Below are 23,965 nucleotides of genomic sequence, written 5' to 3'. Positions count from 1 at the left end.
AAAAAACCCTCCCGCAGCCACCCTGGCGATTTAATCAGAACGCCAGGGTGGTTAAGCAATCCCAGTGGCAGCCCTGCTGATTTATTTGGCTGCAGTAGTGTCTGAATAACACCAGAAACAAGCATGCAGCTAATCTAGTCAGATCTGACAATAATGTTAGAAACACCTGATCTGCTGCATGCTTGTTCAGGGTCTATAGCTAAATGTATTAGAGGCAGAGGATCAGCAGCAGGACAGCCAGGCAATGCACATTGTTTAAAATGAAATGTCAGCCTTCATAGCCCTCTTGCTACAGTTGTCCTTTAAGTGGAATCTCCATGAACTGGTTTTGTATCTCCAGCGCATCTAATAGATTCTTGATTGGATTACAATCTGATGAATATGGAGGCCAAAGAGAACCTGTTTCATCAGATCAGGCCATTTCTGCCATTGCTTTGTGGTCCAGTGGTGATGTCCTTACTGAAGGCACTCTTGCTGGTTGGCAGGAGTCAGCATGAGCATTAGGAACAACCAATGCACCGCCACATACACAGATGGATAAAGAGATGCAGATAATGCCACCCAGTGCTGGTCGTAATGGAGAAAGCTACGCTTACGGATCATTACGCGTAATTTTACGCTATTACGCATTACGAAATTACGCTTACGGCATAGACATTCAATTTCGGTACATGTCTATAATTACGCATAGCACTTACGCAATTACGCGTAAGTATACCGTAATTCAGGTTATTACGTTATAGGTTTACGCGTAAAATCCTACTAGCAATTAATGCGTAAGGTCATGCTGCCAAGCGGAAAAGTTGACGCATGGATCAATGTTAGGTAGCCGCCGACTTTAAGGGTTAATAGCAAAGCCCCCTTAAGTGCTAAGAGCCTCAAATTTGGAGAATATATTAAGGAGATCAGAAGGAATAAGAGGGGAAAAATTTTTTTCAAAAAGACCTTATAGTTTTTGAGAAAATCGATGTTAAAGTTTCAAAGAAAAAAATATACATTTAAAAACCCGCCGACTTTAACGGTTAATAGCAAAGCCTGCTTAAAATTTAGGAACACCAAATTCACAGGGTATATTAAGGGGATCAGTGGGAATAAGAGGAAAAAAAATTTTTTCAAAAAGACCTTATAGTTTTTGAGAAAATCGATTTTTAAGTTTCAAGGGCGAAAATGTCTTTTAAATGTGGAAAATGTCAGTTTTTTTTGCACAGGTAACAATAGTGTTTTATTTTCATAGATTCCCCCAAGTGGGAAGAGTTTTACTTACTTCGTTCTGAGTGTGGGAAATATAAAAAAAAAACGACGTGGGGTCCCCCCTCCCAGACCTCTTTAACCCCTTGTCCCCCATGCAGACTGGTATAGCCAGAATGCGGAGCACCGGCCGCGTGGGGCTCCACACCCTGACTATACCAGCCCGCATGGTCCATGGATTGGGGGGTCTCGGAAGGGGAGGGGCAGCCAAGCTTTCCCCTCCCCCTCCGAGCCCTTGTCCAATCCAAGGACAAGGGGCTCTTCTCCACCTCCGATGGGCGGTGGAGGTGGAGGCCGCGATTTCCTGGGGAGGGGTTCATGGTGGCATCTGGGAGTCCCCTTTAAAAAGGGGTCCCCCAGATGCCCACCCCCCTCCCAGGAGAAATGAGTATAGAGGTACTTGTAGTACCCCTTACCCATTTCCTTTAAGAGTTAAAAGTAAATAAACACACAAACACATAGAAAAAGTATTTTAATTGAACAAAAAACATAACCACGAAAAAAGTCCTTTAATATTCTTAATTAACCATTAATACTTACCTGTCCCTTTAAAAGCCAGTTCCCACGCAATATCCTCGGAAATATACTAATCAGTTACAATGTAACTGAATTACGATGCGTAATTACGCTAATGCGTAATTTCGGCCCAGCACTGATGCCACCTATACAGCTTACAATGTATCCAATCAATTACACTCTCTGACGGTTTAGATCAGAGTTCCCCAACCCTGTCCTCAGGGCCCACCAACAGTGCATGTTTTGCAGGAAACCACAAACATTCACAGGGGATTTCATTAACCATTTCAGCCGCCCGGAGGTGATGCTCACGTCCAGGCGGCTGCGGTTCCCGTGCTGTCCCCCGGTAGCCCTGGGATCAGTGAACGGGAACATGGTTCCCGATCACCAATCCGTGTCCCCAGCAGAAAAACCGAAGCGCTCTTACTAGAGGTTTCAGTCTTTCTGCCAATAAAATTTTCAGCGTCGTCCTTGTGCTTCCGGTTAGCGAGAAGCACAAGGAGAAAAAAAACCTCAAGGTGGCCATCTTGTGGCCAAATAGTAAAACTACATCTACATATTTTTTACATTACAATTTACACATATAAAATTAAAAATTAACTGTATTTCCCACACCAAAATATTACCCAAATAAAATTTTTAATGGAAAAAAAATTACAATTAAAAGAAAAAAAACATAGTTATCTAAGGGTCTGAACTTTTTAAATATGCATTTGAAGGGGGTATACTACGAACCATTTTTTAAATAATAAGGTTGTAAATAGTGATGGATGCAAAACGGAAAAAAATGCACCTTTATTTCCAAATACAATTTTGGCGCCATTCATTGTGATAGGGACAGAATTTAAATGGTGTCATAACCGAGACAAACGGGCAAATAAAATACATAGGTTTTAATTATGGTAGCGTGGATTATTTTAAAGCTATAATGGCCGAAAACTGAAAAATAATGAATTTTTTCCATTTTTTTCTTATTAATCCTGTTAAAATGCATTTATAAAAAAATTCTTAGCAAAATGTACCACCCAAAGAAAACCTAATTAGTGGTGGAAAAAACAAGATATAGATCAATAAATTGTGTTAAGAAGTTATAAAGTTATTAGCAACTGAATGGGAGGTGAAAAAATCTCTGATGCATAAGGTGAAAAATCCCCGTGGGCTGAAATGGTTAATGTCTCAGCAGAGCTGATTAACCACCTCTGTGGATTTCCACAGAACATGCACTGTAGGTGGGCCTTGAGGACAGGGTTGGGGAACACTGGTTTAGATTGACCTAATTGTAAAGCTGCATGCAGGTCAGAATTTGCATTAAAAAAAAAAAACTAAGTCCGAACTAAGGCTATGAGTAAATGTACAGGTGTAACTCAAAAATTAGAATATGGTGCAAAAGTCCATTTACTTAAGTAATTCAACTTAAAAAGTTAAACTAATATATTAAGTAGGAACCCTTTGCCATTGTTTTGGATTAATTCGCTGATTAGAGTCTGACATTTTGAGCCTAGAATAGGGAACATTTTCACAATATTCTAACGGTCTGAGATTGTGATTTTGGGGTTCTTATAAGCTGTTAGCCATAATCATCAGAATTATAACAAAGGCTTGAAATATCTTGCTTTGCATGTAATGAGTCTATTTCATGCATTAGTTTCACCTTTTAAGTTGATTTACTGAAATAAATTGGACTTTTGCATAATATTAAATTTTTCAGTTTCACCTGTATAATTAGCTAGCCTCTCATTACCCATCTCTGGTTACTAGACTGAGGTCTGGTGATGGTGGGTAATTAAGATGTATCAACTCTGAAGACGAGCAGCAGCAACAGTCAGAACAGAGTATTACCAGTAAATAAAAAGTGGATTGCCAGAAATGGAACCAGCATTGATTTCTACTGTATTTCCTGAGCAATGTGATATTGACAGTATGCTGCTTTGAGCAAACAATGCATAGTGAGTGACCTGCTGCTAACAAAGAGCAGCAACAGTCAGAACACTGGCATGGGGGCTTCCAGGAGAATATGCAGACCATCACCTCAATACATACAATATCACAGCGCAGCACTGTCTGAGCGCTCTCTGTAACAATCTTTCTGTATGTCAGCTCTACCAGCAAAACTCCAACACAGACAGCATGCCTGCGTGCAGATGACCTTAAAGTGTACCTCTGCTGTAAATTCCAAAGTGAAAATGAGCCAGAATTGCACTTACTGTTCCCCCTCTTAGCAGTCTTTGAAAATGCAGACAGTTGCCATAGCAGTTTTTTTTTAGAAAGGTAGTGTGGCTAACCAACAAAACCTGCATTGTATGGCCTAAGTAGTCAGTTTTAGAATTAGAAATGTTGTTTCCAGCTACCTACAGCTGACTTTAATGTGGGTTTTATTTTTACACTGGAGGTCCACTTAAATATTGAGAGGACTGATGCATAGGAAAGCAAAGTGTACCACAAGCTCAATTCACCATGAACTTGAAGCTCATACCTGTCTACAAGGGGATATTGGGGACCTAATCTGCTGGCTGACAAACTATTGTGAATCCGACACGTACCTAGGACTAAAACTTGTCCATAGATGAGACCACAACTAGGACATCTGCTAAGCAGGTGCGATCAGAAGATCTGAGATTGAAGGCTTTGGGCAGTGATTGACAGGAAGTTACAGTGGCTGAGGTGGAGAAACTTATTATCATTGATTTATAAAGTGCCAACATATTCTGTGGCGCTGTACAAACTAAGAAACAAACATGGGGTACATTGACTTTTCTGTTAAGATGATTATTCTGTTCTGGAAAAACTTATGTAAAAAAAAAAAATGGGGTACAAAATACAGACAATGGTATACACCAATATATGAAATACAGAATTGGTAATTACAGTGACAATATGAATACAGATTGCAAGACAGATAAGTGTGAGAGAGCTCTGACCTTGTAAGCTTACACTCTAAAAGAGCGTAGTTTAAATGTTGCGATAGCCCGGACAAATGGGCAAATAAGATACAGTATATGTGTTTTATCTATAGAAGCTTTGTTTATTTTTAAACTATAGGGGATGGACTTGGAGAAAGTGGGGGTTTTTTTTCATGTTTTTCCCTATAAGATGCATAGAAAATATTTACTGAAAACAAGCATCGCCCACAAAAACCCTAATTTGTGGTGAAAAAAACAAGCTATAGATAATTTAGGTGTGATAAGCAGTGATAAAGTTATAGCCAAATGAATGGGAGGAGTGCTGATAGGTGAAAATGGCTCTTGGCGATAAGGGTAAAACTGTCTGAGGGGTTTAGTTGTTAAAGAGAAAAAATTCTGTGTTATCACAAAGTATCCATACAACAGTTATTGATGATTGTCAGGCTGTTGAAGATGACAAAATAATTTAGATATCTTCAGTCCACAGAGGCCTATCTGTGGTGCATCGTGTACAAAATTAGGCAATTCATAAACCTTGATACTCAGTGATCGACCATCGAAGATCACACCAAGAGCAAAGTGTGTAGTTCTCCAAGAGATCTCAAAGAACATTGCCTTCATGTCTAATGAACTAAAGGCCACTTCTGCACTTTTCTTGTTCTCCTGATGGTGGTCTCTTTAGCATTGACCTTGTTCAACAATGACATGGTGGCAGTGAGAAAGCCAGTACTGTAATAATATCCAAGAATAACATTGCTGACCAGCTACAGACTGAAGACAATATGGAAAAGGCTATTTGAAGAATGTTCTGTAAAACTAGAACTGTACAGTGATAGGAAATTTAAGACCGGAATAAAAATGCTTTTAATTGATCAAAGGAACGGACATCCCATTGGTGCGAGCCACAAACACTGAGTCATGGGATTGCACTGACATCAGCCTCAATATTTCCGTTTTTTACATTATTGTATTTTGAAGAAGCGGACTATTGCCACTTTCTCCCATTTAGGGCCATATTCTATTGCTGAACTCGCCAGTGCTAACCAGTGGCGAGTTCTTAACTTAGGCGATGGGTGCATCGCCTAATCTAATTAAACTTTAGACCCCCCCAGGCGGAAAAGAACTCGCTTGGGCAATATGATCGCCCAGCGAGTTCTTAACACGGAATCCAATTACCCTTATCATGTCTCCGGGAAGCGATGCTTCCCGGCAGACATGAGTGTTAGCTTAGACCTGCAAAAAGCAGGTCTAAACTAGCTAACGCACATCGTCGCCGCTGCATCTGGGGGTCTCCTTTAATAAGGAGACCCCCAGAGCTCCCCGTTGGGTCGCTGCACAGATTAGAAGCCCCCACTCAGCTCTGCAAAGGCTCCCGTCATTATAAATACCTCCGCCGATCACCCGACGCCTCTCACCATAAAATCCGTCACGTAATTAGTGTATCTAACACTGTAATTACTGTGCGCATAGAAGGAGCCCGGGCAAAGCATCTTTGAATCTGCAGCCGGGTTCCCCATTGGTCCGCTGTCTGAGCCATTTTATTGGCTCAGACAGCGGACCAATGGGGAGCCCGGCTGCAGATTCAAAGATGCTTTGCCCGGGCTCCTTCTATGCGCACAGTAATTACAGTGTTAGATATACTGTAATTACGTGACGGATTTTGCGTCGGGTGATCGGCGGAGGTATTTATAATGACGGGAGCCTTTGCAGAGCTGAGTGGGGGCTTCTAAACTGTGCGGCGACCCGACGGGGAGCTCTGGGGGTCTCCTTATTAAAGGAGACCCCCAGATGCAGCGGCGGAAGATGGCGGCGGGTGAGTGCGCATGTGTGGGGAGTGAGGCCGTGGTGCTGATGGACAGCACCACAGCGTAAACCTCACTCCCCATCGCTCAGTAAAAGGGAGCATCGCTCAGGCTTTTGCCTGAGTAATGCTCCCTAACGATCGGCCATTGCGCGAAGGATATGGGCAATAGGATTTGACGGTAATCCTCGCGTGATGGCAAGGTGATAAGTACCTCGCATCTGCAAGCTACTTATCACCTTGAATAGGATATGGCCCTTAGTGTTGTAGTACTGATCCGCAGTCACCAGGAATATTTAAAGGGTACCCGAAGTGACATGTGACATGATGAGATAGACATGGGTATGTACAGTGCACACAAATAACTATGCTGCATTCATAAATATCAGGTATGTAAGTGGCTGACTCAGACAGGAAGTGACTACAGTGTGACCGTCACTGATAAATTCCAACTATAAAACACTCCTAGCAGAAAATGGTTTCTGAGAGCATGAAAGAAATAAAAGAGGGAATTTCTGACTCAGTCCAATTCCTGCTGCCCAGGTGGTTATCACCGATTACTGAAAGCTACATACAAATATGTAACGATGGATCATTTTTCTCATCAAAATAATGTCCAGGATAATGCACTAGACTCCTTTGTTTATTTTAGTTCTCAATGTGTGCACATGTAGGACAGTGATGACTCTAGGTTTGTAGTGGCCCTGGGTATTGAAAGAATTGGTGGCCCCTTTGCCCGCCAATGTCACTATGGTATCTTATGCACAGTAAAAGGCCACGTCCATAGCGGACCCCGCATAGCTGATTTCTGCTCATGACTCAAATGTTAAACTTTCGCAAAAATTTGCCACTGCATTTTGCCTCTGCCCCCCGTCTCAGCATGTGGCATCTGTTCTCCACGCTGCCAGGGGTGGGGCTGATAGGAGAACCTCCGGGGCGACTAGACTGGAGACCGTGCCTTTACTAGTGCCACGCAGGTGCTGGCACAGCACATGGATGTGGTGTCACTGTGACCTTCTGCACTGCAGTGACATGAGGCATGGGTGTGTGCAGCAATAGTGACCAGGTTGTCCCTCGGTGAGCGCATTTCATGGTTCCCAGGAATGGTAGCCTTATGCACATGCTTAAGGCTGCCTCTGTGTAGGACTTTCATGGGAAACTGATAACATTTTAGGTCATTCTAATGGAGAACTTTTATTAACCATTCAACTCTGTTCACAAAGTTGCAAGCACCCCCTAACTGGTGTGGTTGTATTCCCTATTGCTATGCCACCAGGGCCAGTCCTGATGTCTGTGTTGCCTATCCACCTTCCTCCAAAAATAAGTAGCACCACCGTCCCACCAAGTCTTATTCCACCCCCACCCAAGTGGGCTTGGCGTTTGGCAGGGTGAAGTGGTGGAGAGGGGATAAAGTGGAGCCCATACAGAGTGCGGAGGGGTGAAGTGACTCGCCTCTCCAGAATCCAGCAACACACGACTTCGCTTCCCTCTCGCATCCCGGTCTGTATGGTTCCACTGGTGTCTTTCATCACGTTACCCGCTGGGGAGGAAGATTGATCACAGGATCCTAGAGAGGTGAACAACTTAACCCCTCAGCCAGGGGCGTAACTACCATGTATGGTGCCCCCTGCAAAAAAGATTGCATGTGGCCCCTAGGTCCATACCCCCCCCCCCCCCCCCCCCCAAAGGGACCAGACAGCCAGTAAACAAACATCTCCTACCATGCAGAGTAGCAGAGGGCCATATGCAATTCACTTTTTCACCTGAGTTTTCTCCTAGGAGATCATTTTTAATCTTCGATTTAAAAAAAATTTGCAGTTCTTTACAACGAAAAAAGTACTAAAAAGTAGCTGAAAAAGTTCTATCAAAATTATATTGAGTATTGTCTTGCTTTCCAGTAGCTTAAAAGGCATTTTATTGACAAGTTTAAAATTATCACCTTGGAGAAAACTCAGGTGAAAAGGGGAATTGCTTATGCACCAGGGAGTGTTAAATTTACCTGGTTCCAGCGCCGCAGATCTCTGTGCATCACAGCAGCAGAACTCCCTGCTGCCCTTCACCAAGCTCCCAATCACATGACTTGCATGACCTATATGGGGGAGGGTGGCTGTCTGGCTACTTAATATTTAGGGTTCTAATCCTCTGTCTACCTAAACTGGGGGTTGCATATTGCTAGGTTAGGATATTATTAACTAGTAGACCTAAGCCTGTTTAAAAATGGGCTCTAGGTCTCTTCAAACTGCCGCCACATGTCAGTGTGCATGCGTGCGCACCCATTCGCTCTGGATATACCAGTCCTCTATGCACACACGCGGCGCGCACCCGGTTCCCTGGCCCCGTCGTCCTGTTCCAACGGCTGTCCGTCCTGCACATGCGCAGTATCGCAAGACATGGATAGGATGACGCAGGGGATTTTCAAAGTGCCACCATATTCTGTGGTGCTGTACAAGGTAAGAAACAAACATGGGGTACATAATACAGACAATGGTGTACACCAACATAAACAAGATACAGAATTGGTACATAATATAGATAGAGATGGCCCGAACGGTTTGCCGGCGAACGGTTCCTGGCGAACTTCCGGGGGTTTGCGATCGTGGAGAACCGCGAACTTTTCCAGAAGTTCAGTTCACCCCCATAATGCACCATTAGGGTCAACTTTGACCCTCTACATCACAATCAGCAGGCACATTGTAGCAAATCAGGCTACACTCCCTCCTGGAGCCACTCCCCCCCCCCCCCCCCCTTTATAAAAGGCAGGCATCGCCGGCCATTGTACTCACTCGTGTGCCTGCAGTAAATAGAGAAGGGACAGCTGCTGCTGCTGCACACTCTCATAGGGAAAGATTAATTAGGCTCTTGTTGTAGGCTTCTTAGCTTGCTCCTTGCTGATTCTTATTGCTAAAATAGCACCCCACAACAGCTCTTTTGAGAGCTAATCTTGTTTTTGTGATCTATTTTTTTTTTTATGTGTGTCCCACTGACACTTGTGTTGCATAGACAGCCTTGATAATTCATACTGTGTGTGTGCCACTGCCAGGCCCAGCACATTCAGTGACTACCTGTGTGTGTGACAGGTGCACATTGTAATACCCATTACTGCATATACCTACCTACCTGTTGTTCACAGTGCACCCACCTACCTACGTGAGTTGAGCGCACGCAGTGTCACTGTGCCTGTCCGCTACCTGTCTGTGTGTGACAGGTGCACATTGTAATACCCATTACTGCATATACCTACCTGTTGTTCACAGTACACCCACCTACCTACATGAGCGCACGCAGTGTCACTGTGCCTGTCTGGTACCTGTCTGTGTGTGACAGCTGCACATTGTAATACCCATCACTGCATATACCTACCTGTTGTGTTCAGTGCACCCACCTCATCACTGCATATACCTCAGTGTTCAGTGCACCCACCTACCTATGTGAGTGCACGCAGTGTGATATACCACTCCGTGCATACCTGTTAACTGCACCTGTGTGACTGCACATTGTATTAGTCAAGTCAGTGCATGCCTTTCACTTCATCCCCCCCGATATGGATACAACTGACAAAACAGGCAGAGGTAGAGGCAGACCCAGAGGAAGGCCACCCGGCAGGTCTGTGCGAGGTTGTGTTGATGTGCGCCTCTGGCCCAAAGTACAGTGTTCAGAATAAGGCACGTCCCATCAACTCCCAAGATTGTCAGGACGTGGTTGACTATTTAACACAGAACACCTCATCTTCCGCAGCCACCAGTGCTACTACAAGCACCACATCTGTTACATTTGACACTTCGCAGGAGTTAATTGGTGGGGAATTAACTGATTCACAGCCATTATTGTTACAACCAGATGAAGGCGCTAAGCAAGTTACACTATCTCATATGTCTGAATTAGGTGGCGACACTATGGACATAATGTGTGAGGAGGAGGATGATGAAGTACCTGCTGTTGGTGCAGTTTTGGAGGTATCTGAGGCAAGCGAAGCTGGGCAGGATGATTATGATGATACGGATCCCACATGAATTCCTAATAGACAAGATGACCAAAGGGACAGTTCAGAGGGGGGAGTCAGAGAGGAGTAGGAGGAGACGAGTTCCTGAAAGAAGCAGGGGGAGCTCATCGTCAGAAACAGCTGGTTGCAGTGTCCGGCGCCATGCATCGCCACCTATGTTCAGCCAGCCAACATGCCCTACAACATCAACTGCTGATGCCACCATAGTGCCATTACCCCAGGGGGGCTCAGCGGTTTGGAAATTTTTTAATGTGTCTGCCTCAGATCGGAGCAATGCCATCTGTTGTCTCTGCCTCCAAAAATTGAGCCATGGAAAGGCCAACACTCACATAGGGACAAGTGCCTTACAAAGGCACATGGAGAAAAGGCACAAACTGCAATGGGAAGAGCACCTGAGCAAAAACAGCACACAAAAGAAAATCCACCCTTCTTCTCCTCTTCCTCCTTCAGGTGCAGCATCCTGCTCCTCTGCCCACAGCAGCCAGGTGTCCGTGAAGAAAATCTTTGAGCGGAAGAAGCCAATTTCTGCCAGTCACATTCTTGCCCGGTGTCTGACAGCTGGCGTGGCGGAACTGTTAGCTCGCCAGCTGTTACCATACAAGCTGGTGAACTCTGAGGCCTTCCGTAAATTTGTGGCCATTGGGACACCGCAGTGGAAGATACCAGGCCGCAATTATTTCACTAAAAAGGCGATACTCAAACTGTACCGTGAAGTTGAGGCAAGTGGTGTCATCTCTGGCACACAATGTTGAGTCAAGGGTCCACCTGACCACGGATGCCTGGTCCGCCAAGCACGGTCAGGGCAGGTACATACATAACTTACACAGCCCATTGGGTCAACCAGGTGACCGATGGAAAGCAGGGAGTACGTGGCTGTGCAGCGGACCAACTTGTGACACCTCCACGGCTTGCAGGTAGGCCTCCTCTCCTTCTGCTACATCCTCTTCCCTGTCCTCCTCCTCCTCCTTGGCTGAGTGGCACTTCAACTCTACTGATGCTGCGATCTCCTTCCTCTCCAGCTACACAGCCCAATCTCCCCAGGGCCTATGCTGCATGACAGGTACGACGGTGTCACGCCATATTAGACATGTCTTGCCTCAAAGCGGAGAGTCACACCGGAACAGCTCTCCTGGCTGCTCTTAACAAACAGGTGGATCAGTGGCTGACACCGCACCAGCTGGAGATCGGCAACGTGGTGTGTGACAACGGCAGCAATCTCATTTCCGCGTTGAATTTGGGAAAGCTGACACATGTACCCTGCATGGCACATGTGCTGAATCTAGTCATTCAAAGATTTGTTTCAAAGTACCCAGGCTTAGAGGATGTCCTGAAGTAGGCCAGGAAGTTGTGTGGGCATTTCAGGCGGTCTTATACGGCCATGGCATGCTTTGCGGATATTCACCGGAGAAAGAACTTGCCGGTGAGACGCTTGATATGTGATAGCCCAACTCGCTGGAATTCGACCCTGGTCATGTTATCGCGCCTGCTAGAACAGGAGAAAGCCGTCAGCCAGTACCTGTACAATTACAGTAGAAGGACACAATCTGGGGAGATGGGGATGTTCTGACCCCCGAACTGGACACTGATGCGGAATGCATGCAGGCTCATGTGGCCATTTGAGGAGGTGACCAACCTGGTGAGTCGCAGTGAAGGCACCATCAGCGACTTGATCCCGTACGCTTACTTTCTGGAGCGTGCCATGCGTAGAGTGGTGGATCAAGCTGTGGAGGAGCGTGAAGAGGAACAGTTACGGCAGGAACAGTTGTGAGGGCAATTTACATCAGAATCGGATGTTTCCTCAACACCTGCGGCAGCACAGAGGGGGGAGGAGGAGGAAGAGTTGTGTGTTGAAGAGGAGTCAGACTCGGATGATGAGGAAGGTGTTTCTTTGGAGGAGGAGGAGACGGCGGCAGAAGAACAACCGCAGCAGGCGTCACAGGGGGCTTGTGCTGCTCGAAGTTCCTATGGTATTGTTTGTGGCTGGGGGGGGGGGGAGGAGGACTTACCTGACGTCACTGAAGAAGAGCAAGAGGAGATGGATAGTACGTCTGCATCCAACTTTGTGCAGATGCCGTCTTTCATGCTGTCCAGCCTGTTGAGGGACCCCCGTATAAAAAAAACTCAAGGGGAATGAGCTGTACTGAGTGGCCACACTACTAGACCCTCGGTATAGGCACAAAGTGCCGGCCAGGTTACCAACTCACAGAAGGCAGAAAGGATGCTGGCAAGTATGCTTTACAATGCGTATAAGGGTGATGTGACAGCACAACGCAATAATGGTACCACTGCCAGTAATCCTTCTCCCGTGTCCACGCAGGCAAGGACAGGTCGCTCCAGCGATCTCATGGTGATGTCGGACATTCTTTAGTCCAACACCTCGCCTTAGCCCTTCCGGATCCACCCTCCACCAACACCTGGATCGGCAGGTAGCCGACTACCTGGCCTTAAGTGTGGATGTAGACACTGTGAGCAGCAATGAACCCTTGGACTACTGGGTACGCAGGCTTGACCTGTGGCCAGAGCTGTCCCAATTTGCCATCCAACTTCTGTCTTGCCCTGCCTCAAGCGTCCTGTCAGAAAGGACCTTCAGCGCAGCTGGAGGCATTGTCACTGAGAAGAGAAGTCACATAAGTCACAAAAGTGTTCAGTACCTCATCTTTATCAAAATGAATGAGGCATGAATCCCGGAGGGCTACTGCCCGCCCGAAGACTAAGTCAGTCCCCACACACAGCATCTCTGCCTGCCTGCCCCAAGACTAAGTCGCTCCCCACACAGCATCTCTGCCTGCAGGCCACTTGACTGCCTTCTCCGCCACCACCAACAGGGTCCAGAACTCCAGGCGGATTCCTGAATTTTTAGGGCTATAATAATTTTTCTGGTGCGTGTACATGCCTGCCTAATTTTTCTGCCTGCAGTGCAGCTGCAACAACAAAACAAAAGGCATGTACATGTGCCCATTTCCCTTCATGATCATTACCTTGCCACGGTGAAGGGGCTTGCGTATCACAATGAAGCAATAACCGCCAGCTATATGAGTGTAAGGGGGGAGGGGGCACACCAACAATAATAAGGTCGTTGCTTCATTGTGGACAGACCAAATTTCACTGTTCTATCTTTGAGCTACCACAGCCCAGCGACCATATGGGCTACGAAAACCCCCACGGCCTACACTCTCACCACGGTGCACACCAGTCCAGCACAGCCATCACTACGCAAACAGCTTTTTGTGGTGCGTTACACAGTGAGTTTGGTGTGTCAGTGTGAAGCAGTACTCTATTTACACTCCCTGATTGATGTATATACATGCAAGATGTTTTGACGCACTTTAGGCCTGCAATTTAGCATTCAATGTGATTGCTGCCCTTAAAATGCTGCTTTGCGTCAAATCCGGATTTTTCCCCGGGACTTCTGGCGTCTATCCCACTCCGCCATGCCCCCCTCCAGGTGTTAGACCCCTTGAAACATCTTTTCCATCACTTTTGTGGCCAGTATAAATGTTTCTAGTTTTCAAAGTTCGCCTCCCCATGGAAGTCTATTGCGGTTAAATCGGAGGTTCGGGCCATCTCTAAATACAGAATGAGTAATTAAAGTGACAGAAGTAACATGATGAATATGTATAACAAATTCCAAGACACAAAAGGGTAAGAGAGCCCTGCCCTTGGGAGCTTACAATCTAAAGGTGTTAGGCCTTGATGGAGGGCTAGTGTTTGGCATCTGGGGAGAGGTTAGAGTAAGGAAGGGAGAAAGTGTATATAAGAGAATCCCTTTATAGTAAACTCCAAGGAACCAGGCAAAGTAGTTTACTACATCAGAATTGGTCATAGATTGTATATTTATACAGACGCATTTGCTGGGAACTGAGGACTGAGTTTACTATATCCATAGGTTTACTATATAAAAGTTTACTAAAACAAGATGCTACTGTATTACCAATATTGAATATCGGTACTCAAGTCCCTGATATTGAATATCGTTAATATCTCCTGGCAGCTTTCACCCGTGATCGTTGTAAATGTATGCCTATATCATTCCTATATCATTCCCTATTTTTTTCCAGCCTCTTTTGGAAGCCAGATTATCGCGGACTGCAAATGATCTTCTATGTTTATCTTTAATACCAGAGGAAAAATGTTTTAGGGTGTACAAAAACAGTAATAAGATGAAGGTAAACAGTCATTTCATGCACGTCTTTTTATTCTTTCTTGCAGGAGGCCACCTCCAACAGCTCCTTCCAAGCCACTGTGGTGAGAAGATCTCTCCTTTTACCTACTTGGACCCACTCCTTGGATTTTATATTGTCCATAATACAAGTCTGCCATTGACTGTAGCACCTAGACCTGCTCCTCAGCATCCTGGAAAGCTCATCACAGCTGAGCAAACTCTTGACGTTCACATTTAGCCTGGCAAGACTTCATATACTTCTCTGGAAAAACAAGATAAATCTACGTCCTACAGAACAGAGCCAAGCTTTGACACGGCAATGTGTGGCCATCTGTAATGAAGAACAGCGAGGAATGACTTCATCATCTGTAGCTACCAGTGTCTTCAACGGGAAGTCCATGCTGTTGTCTTCCACTTAGCTAAGTCTTGATTGCTTGATGCCATCACTTCAGAATAGGTGCAAGAGAAGATTAGCCGAACCCTCTTGGGACTTGGAAATGTCACACTGAATTGAGATGTTATCCAAGGCTGCCTTTGTGGTGCAGTCAATGCTGGGTTGGGATTTGGTTTAGCGCATATGCCTTCTAAAAAAAGAATACTTTATTATCATTTTTATAAAATTGTGATTGGCACTGGAGGTTGTAGTGTATGTGTGTGAAGTTACGCTTCATAGATGCCAACTTAATGATAAGTTGAAAATAAGTGATTATGAGAATTGACTGCTGGTGCTGTTTCTGCAAAAAAGGATTGATATACTGGTATACGATCTGCTGGAATTCAGTTTTTTTTTCTGTAGCTAGGGGCAGACCTACCATGAAACTTGAGGTGGCAAAATATAGGGGGTGACGTTCGGACAAATTGTTTAGGCCACCTTGCGCCTGCCTCCCCTTCACTCTCCCGCCCGCCTTCCTGGCACACACGCATCCCCGAATCCCCTTCCTCGTTCAACCGGGGGCACCTGCTACCTTTCCAATGACAGCTTTGACTGAGGAGAAGCATTGGCATGCGACCAATCAGGCGGGGCTGCTGACACCAGATTGGCCAATCACAGCCTCCCGCTGCTCCTTTTGGTGTTGATGGTCTCGTGGGCGTTAAGACCACAGCACATTGAGCCAATCACGGCACTCGATCAGTTGCAGTGACATCCGATAGGTCACTGCTACTAATCAAGTGCAGTGATTGGCCCAATTACTGTACCGTGGTCCCACTCGCATGGGGGGCAGCACATCCTCCAAAGTTTGCTCAGGCAGCAGAAAATCTAGAACCGGCCTTGCTTTGGGAGTCGGGACACAATGCGTAAAGGTGACCAGAGGTAGAAGATAAAAGATTACCTGGATACGTGGCAATTTTGCCATAGTTTGAGTGCTTGAAAGCTGCTCCAAGTTAAAGTAGGAATATTGCTGGCTCGTGCCCAAGTGCCCCATCTCTTTTAACTAAAAGTGGACCTACACTGTGTCACAGGAGCCCTAGTAATCAGACCGCAAATTGCCTTCCAATCGGTTTCAGCACACAGACCATGCAAGCTTTGGTCGCAATCTTTGAGCAGAAACCAACAGGAATTTGGGCAGCAGCCCGACCAGAAGGGAGCCTTTGAGGTACGGTAATTACAACTTTACACACTATTTCAGGGTATAACTGCCACCACCTCTGTTTTCTGAGACAGAGGAACTCACTAACTGGTTATTTCCCGACCTGCAAATATAAACGGTTAAACACACTCTATTCTGTCCGGCTAATAACAACAGTAGCGTCTCTTCAGAAGCCTGGTTCAGTTGTGCGGCTGAGAAGCAGCGTAGCGGAACAGTGAATGACTTTGATAAAGTATTTTATTCACGGGCAATATAAATAATTAACATATACAGACAATTATTAAAATCAACAATTATTAAAACAGTAATAGCCAGTATGAAAAATAAAAGAAAGGGAGAAAAAATACTTAGTTTCATGGAGAAATGTCCTTTTGTGGGAAGAATCATAAAGTCCTTGGTAAAATCCTTTGTTTCAGATCAAAGTTCAGACCAGGTGGATGCCAGCATATCCTTAAGCTGGCATAGATGAGATCAAGATGATGTTTCAGGGTAGAGGACACTGAGTTTGACTCCTCTGCCATTCTTATGCCCCTGATCCAGTAGGAGAGAGTGAGGGCGGGAGCCACACACCCCCTTAGAAGATGAGATGAGTCCTCCCCTTGTCCTGGGGACCAGAAATCATATCTGACCATATATGGGCTCTATCTCACAGAACCGTACAGGTCAGGGCAGATTTACTAACATTTTCAGGTATGTCTCGATTTACCCAGCAGTCTGATTCCAAACATGAGGGATGGGACCCCTGTGGTATCATCAGGGTACTTTCGAACTGCCTAACTGGCAGTCTTTACCTCAGAATGTTCTGAAACTTCCTCAGAACCAGCACCAGACAGGGCCAAGCATGCTCTGTTAGTTTGGAGGGTCTGCCAGCCTGGCAACACAGAAAATATGACACATATAGCAGTTTATGGAATATGAGATACATCTGGGATTTACAGTAGGTCATTCCCAGGCAAAGGCTCTTTGAAGTTTGGGGCAGCAAGCTACGTGTCAGCTCCCCTGCTGGGAGGGGAGCCAGAATGTCTGACTTCTTCCCAACTAAATTGTTTCTGCCATCGTGCTTATCAACTATATCTGATGGATGGGCCATCAGCACAGCTTGAAGCCAGGGACACTCTGCAGCAGGCTCGTGCCTTTTGGTGGAAGGAGGGAAGGAGAAAGAAAAAAGAAAAAAAACCCAGGAATGTCAGTTCTGATTCCTGTAATGGCTGCACAAATTTAGCCAGAAAGCGATCAGACTGCACGGATCCTTCCAATTCGCCCACATTTCTCACGGCTGTTCCGTGACACTGTATTGGGCAAAATAAAAAAAAAAAAATCACACATCATAAGACCCAGCTTAAAACTGTTTATAAAATACTGTATGTACTCAAAAAATTTGAGTATTTGTTTTTGTTTTTTTTGTTTTTACCCTGTTTCAATTGACTAATGGTCGGGGCTGGGCTGGGAGAGGACTAACTAGCAGGGGCCTAATTTTCTTACTTAAAGGATGACTATTGTGAAAGACTGTAAAATGTTAAATACATACATATAAGATGTACATTTAACCCAGAGCAAAATTCACTATAATTGTTTGTTTTTCCGATGTCGACGTTACTGTAGGTAGTAAGAAATCTGATAAATCTTATTTTGGACTACTCCATTTCATGGGGGATTCTCAGGGTTTCAAAAGCAATTACATTGCTTAGTCCAGCTGACAAAATAATGTGCAAACACGTAAAAAAAACTGGCTGGCTGGCTGGCTGGCTGGCTGGCTGGCTGGCTGGCTGGGCGGCTGGCTGGCATGCTTGTACCGATCCTTTGCAGAGAGTGCTTTTGTAAAGATTAAAGAAAATACCAAGACTCCCACATGAGATGGACTAGTCCAAAATCTTACAGCAACATAGGAAAAAGTAATATAATGGTGCATTTCACTCTTTGAGAAATGCACACCTTTTTGTGTATGTATTTTTTACATTTTTTATTGATAGTGGCCCTTTAAAATAGGGTGTAAAATGCATGAGCAGTGCAAGGTGGGACCAGGAGGATGTATACTAACCTGTCACGGAGTGGGGAACACTCCTTCCTCACCTCCCATCTGTCTTCCTGTTTTGCCAAAATTAAGACAGGAGGAGCGCTGCCTGTCCTGTGACAGATAAAGCCTCCCCCCCAGTCCCAAATACCTCCCTGACTCCCCAGTATGGGTGGGGAAAGGGGGAGGAGTCCAGCACTGACAGTCAATACTTGTGGAGGGACATGGGCATGCTGGAATCAATGCTTGTGGAGGGACATGGCAATACTGGGGTAAATGGCAGCACTTGTGGGGGAAACTGTAAATAAATGGTGGGGAATGGCAATGTTTAGGGAGAAGACATGGCTATACTTGTTTCATGGGGAGATTTATGCCTAGGAGTACACATATTCAATGAAAATGGTTGAAACTTAGAGGGTCCACTTACACTTGATCAACAAGTGTATATGTTGATTCTGAAGTTGGCCACTTCTGGAGCTGGCTGGCAAAAGTATGGAGAAACCTGTCGGTAGCTTGCGTTTTTGGACTCTGGCTGGCCAGAGTAGGAAATGGCAGATACTGGCCGGCCAAGTCCTGAAGGTGCCCATCAGTGGAGCAAAGGAAACGCTGCTGTGCCAGTTTGCCTTTCCTCTGCTTCTCCTTGTTTCCCCGCCCCCCCCTCCCCCTCCTTTTCTGCACCTGACTTTCTTCTTACCCTCCGATTTCCGAGCCCCTGCTGGAGGATGCAAGCTCACAACAGGGTGGGTGGGGGTCCGGGTAGGGAAAAAAGTCAGGTACAGAGGTGGGGTGGCAACATGGAGGAAGGAAGGGAAGGCAAACTGACACAGCAGCGGGCTGGCATAGCAATAAGGTCACTGCTGTTCTTTTCGGGTCTCAGCAGGCCTAAGGCTGTGCTTGTGTGTAACAGAATGCTGCAGCTTCGGTACTTGGCCGGCCGAAGATTGTCTAAGGTCAGAATGGAGTAATTTCTTCATCTATTGGCAGCATCAGCCAGTTACTTTGCATATTTTCCGGGTAGAACTTTAAAGCGGAATATAACCCTGCATTTCAACTTTGCTCTAAAACATTATTTACAGCATATTATATGCAACCAGCATTTTTTTTTTTTTACTAGACCAACATTGGAAGGGTTAAACACAGAGGTTTAAAGTTCCGTGGAGAGATATGCAGAAGTTCAGATAGATACATTTAACTAATTAGAATGTAACAAGTGATAAATGTTACACACTCTTTGGCTGTCCTCCAGCTCCTTCTCAGTCAGAGAGAGTGAGTCACATTCAACACTTAGATACATTTATGTAAACAAAATGTATCTATGTAAGCTTTGGATGCAAATCTCCAGGAACTTTAAAGCTCTGTGTAACCCTTCCAAAGCTGGTCTAGTAAAAAAAAAAATGCTGGTTGCATATAATATACTGTAAATGTTTTAGAGCAAAGTTGAAATGCAGGGTTATATTCCGCTTTAAAGAGAAACTGTGACCAAGAATTGAACTTCATCCCAATCAGTAGCTGATACCCCCTTTCCCAGGAGAATTTTTTTCCATTTCACAAACTGATCATCAGGAGGCTCTGTATGGCTGATATTGTGGCGAAACACCTCCCACAGTGTGATGTCAGGACCTGTCTGGGAACCTTGTTGCGTTGTCGGAAATAACAGCTGTTCACAGCTGGGTCCAACTACCAAAAAAGTATGCAGCATCTCCTTCCACTGACATCACCTGTCAGCAGTAAAAATGTCACCATGTGATAAATGTCCGAATGTAAATCAGGGAGAGGAAAGAATTTACAATGGGCAAACACTGACTAAATCATTTATACATAATTATTGTAAAAATGGAACACTTTTTTTCTTACATTATTTTCACTGGCGTTCCTCTTTAAAGTGGTATGAAACTTTGGTCTTCAGTGGAAAGGTCCTTGCTTCAGTGTGCAGCTTCTGGCCTCATCCGCAGAAGTGATATTATATTTTGTTTACATTCCTTTGTCTGCTACCATTAGTATACATTCCTAGCTGTACTGAATATGAGCTCTCTGCTGTAGAAGCAGAGAGCTAAGAAGTGATCAACAGATTATATATATATATATAAATAGAACAGCCTATCTTCTTTTTTTTTTACACTATTAAAACATTCTATTTATCATTACAAATTTATACAGCACTGACATTTTCAGTAGTGCTTACGGAGTACACTGAATAATTCATGTCACAGGCTGTCCCATAGAGGAGCTCACCATCTCATATCTCTACCAGGGATGATCAATAATATGCAAATAGGAAAGAGTTTGTGCAAATGTATGTAATTTTTATGCAAACATATACAGCTTGAAATTGAAACAATCAATCAAGTGGTACTTGATTGGTCCATTTTCAAGCTGCATACTTCTGCATTAAAATGTACTTAAATTTGCATAAAACTCGGAAGTATTTGCATATTGTTGATCATTCCTAGTCCCTACTATATTCATAATCTAGGGCCAGTTTGAAGAGCCACCAATTACCTACAACTAGTTTTTTGGGATGAAAAGGAAACCCATGCAGACAATGGGAAGAACATACAAACTCCTTACAGATGCTGCTCTGGCGGGCAATTGAGCCTTGATGTGGATGTAGATCAGTGCTCTGACCTTGCATTGAGCAATAGGGGTTGTAGAGGTTACAATCGCACTGGGGCCTCAGGACAAAATGGATTATTAAGAGGCCTCCTTCAGCCATTGCAATAGATCTTCATTTGGTGCTATGCTGGTAATGATCACTTCAATATGTGCCTTGCATCACAAAAGGATTAAGATGGAATGGGGCCCCTAGGCAAGATAGCAGCTTTTGCCCTTCGCTGATGGTCATCTGGCTTTTTCAGTAAGATTTGCTGAGAAAGAGGAAGCTGAAAATGGGGGCACACCATGGACACTGCTGCCCACAAGAGCTGTTCATAAAAGAGGGGGGCTGCAGTACATGGATGATACACATGGAAGAGGGGGCTGCACATGGAATGGGAGGGGCTGCTGTACATGGATGTTATACATGGAAGAGGGGGCTGCACATGGAATGGGAGGGGCTGCAGTACATGGATGATACACATGGAAGAGGGGGCGGCACATGGAATGGAAGGGGCTGCTGTACATGGATGTTACACATGGAAGAGGGGGCTGCACATGGAATGGGAGGGGCTGCTGTACAGGGATGATACACATGGAAGAGGGGGTTGCACATGGAATGGGAGGGGCTACAGTACATGGATGTTACACATGGAAGAGGGGGCTGCACGTGGAATGGGAGTGGCTGCAGTACATGGATAATACACATGGAAGAGGGGGCTGCACATGGAATGGGAGGGGCTGCAGTACATGGATGATGCACATGGAAGAGGGGGCTGAACATGGAATGGGGGGTGCTGCAGTACATGGAGGATACACATGGAAGAGGGGGCTGCACATGGAATTGGAGAAGGGCTGCAGTACATGGATGATACACATGGAAGAGGGGGCTGCACATGGAATGGGAGAAGGGCTGCAATACATGGATGATACACATGGAAGAGGGGGCGGCACATGGAATGGGAGGGGCTGCAGTACATGGATGATACCCATGGAAGAGGGGGCTGCACATGGAATGGGAGGGGCTGCAGTACAGGGATGATACACCTGGAAGAGGGGGCTGCACATGGAATGGGAGGGGCTGCAGTACAGGTATGATACACATGGAAGAGGAGGCTGCACATGGAATGTGAGAGGGGCTGCAGTACATGGATGATACATATGGAAGAGGAGGCTGCACATGGAATGTGAGAGGGGCTGCAGTACATGGATGATACACATGGAAGAGGGGGCTGCACATGGAATGGGAGGGGCTGCAGTATATGGATGATATACATGGAAGAGGGGGCAGCACATGGAATGGGAGAAGGGCTGCAGTACATGGATGATACACATGGAAGAGGGGGCTGCGCATGGAATAGGAGAGGAGCTGCAGTACATGGATAATACACATGGAAGAGGGGGCTGCACATGGAATGGGAGGGGCTGCAGTACATGTATATTATACATGGAAGAGGGGGCTGCACATGGAATGGGAGAGGCTGCAGTACATGGATGGTACACATGGAAGAGGGGGCTGCACATGAAATGGGAAACGCACTATTCTTTGCCTAGGGGCACAAAAAGGATAAATCCGGCCTTGTGTAAACATGTATCTAGTAATGTAATTTTTATCTCTTGTTGAAAAGGAAGATTAATGCGCAAATGCATGAAAACAATGCAAACTAGGAGTAAAACACAGAAAAGCACAAGCCAGAAAACACACTGGTTTCCTGCACAGACAAGTGCGCTCCCAGTCTTCATGCTTCCTGAATCCCTGACTCTGAATCACTATGTAGCTTAGCATGCTTGTTCCAGGGATGACTGCCGAAACCAAACGATCTGCATGATGGCCGGGGGACTGGTATTTTTTTTTTAGAAAAGGGGAATAAAGATGGCTGCCTCCACATGCCTCTTACTTCAAGTTTCCTTTGACGAATTGTTCAAACTCAAGCAAAGTCTGCGGACTTGAGAGTTTTTTTTTCTTCCAATCTGATCAGATGGACTATGTATGAAAGTGAGATTTTCCAATGTGAGGCCTCTTACATTATATGCTGAAAAACTGATGCATCTTAAAACTTCCCATAACAGTGCATTATGGGAAAACTTTCAGTTAAAGAGAGTCTGCTCTGAAGTGAAAATAAACTCATGAGATAATGAATTGTATGTGTAGGACAGATAAGAAATAGAAGATTAGCAGCAAAGAAAAGTCTCATTGTTTCCAGTACAGGAAGAGTTAAGAAATGTCACTTGTTATCTATGCAAAAGAGCTTCTCTGAGCTCTCCATCCCAACTTGGGTCAGATACAGTGCTGTTTTCTGAAGCACTTATGTCAAAGAAACACCGCTTCAGATAAGGTTTTACTGCAGAGAACCTGAGAGGGACATTAGCTCTGATCTGTTTCATAGTTTATAATACAGAGTATAGTTTGTAAACTGCATATATGAAAGAATGATGAAATGTTATTAAAAAAAAGGCTATACTGTATAACTGAAAATAAAAATGACTTTTCTTTGCTACTAATGTTGTATTAACTATCCGCACTACACATACAATTCATTAAATCATTAGTTTGGGGTTTTTTTTGCTTTAGTGTCACTTTAAAACGCATATAATGTGAAATGGACCACAGGGAAACATGGGCATTACAGTACTTTCACCTGGGCTGCACGTTCAGTCATGACAACCAATTTAGTGTGAAAGGACCCCCCAAGTGTAAATAAGATATGATTGTCTTGGAGGCTGATTAATCTACATCCTGTCTGCAGTTCTTAATGAGTACAGATGGTCAATGATGGAAATAATTCTAAATGTATGCAGGATTATGCAATAATGCAAATGTATACTGCTGTATAATGGGCCATCGAATCCTTCCAAGGTAGAATTTGTTTAGGCTGCTTAATCCTGCATCAACTCAGACCTAAAGTGAAAATAGCTTAATGAGATGACTTTCCTGGGGTGCCATATTTTTCCTATTTTGATTGTAGGGGATTCAAAGATTGGTGTGTGACCATTAAACTATCTTTCTGCTGTTTACGCTTACTCAGTTCCCATACAGAGTAATGATGACCTCTTCAGCTTTTTTCCTTTTCCTTGCTGTCAGGAGTGGTGGTCACTGTCACACGTTTTCTTTCCTGTCAGGTATCAATTAAGTAATTAAGTGAAAC

The 23,965-nt window shown here is 44.9% G+C and overlaps 1 protein-coding gene across 1 annotated transcript in view; it reads left to right on the top strand.

Moving 5' to 3' along the window:
* Window positions 1-15,264, top strand: part of DNM2 (dynamin 2) — a 237,259-nt gene extending 221,995 nt beyond the window's left edge. The window contains exon 21 of the mRNA XM_068274341.1: window positions 14,675-15,264. Within this exon, the coding sequence (XP_068130442.1) occupies window positions 14,675-14,714 (40 nt within the window). The 3' untranslated portion in view covers window positions 14,715-15,264. The remainder of the gene's footprint in view (window positions 1-14,674) is intronic.
* Window positions 15,265-23,965: the final 8,701 nt, after the last annotated feature.

This window comes from Hyperolius riggenbachi, chromosome 3 (assembly GCF_040937935.1).
Source record: "Hyperolius riggenbachi isolate aHypRig1 chromosome 3, aHypRig1.pri, whole genome shotgun sequence".
In the NCBI taxonomy this organism is placed as follows: domain Eukaryota; kingdom Metazoa; phylum Chordata; class Amphibia; order Anura; family Hyperoliidae; genus Hyperolius; species Hyperolius riggenbachi.
The sequence above is the reverse complement of the archived record's forward strand: the minus strand, read 5'-3'. Positions and strand labels throughout refer to the sequence as shown.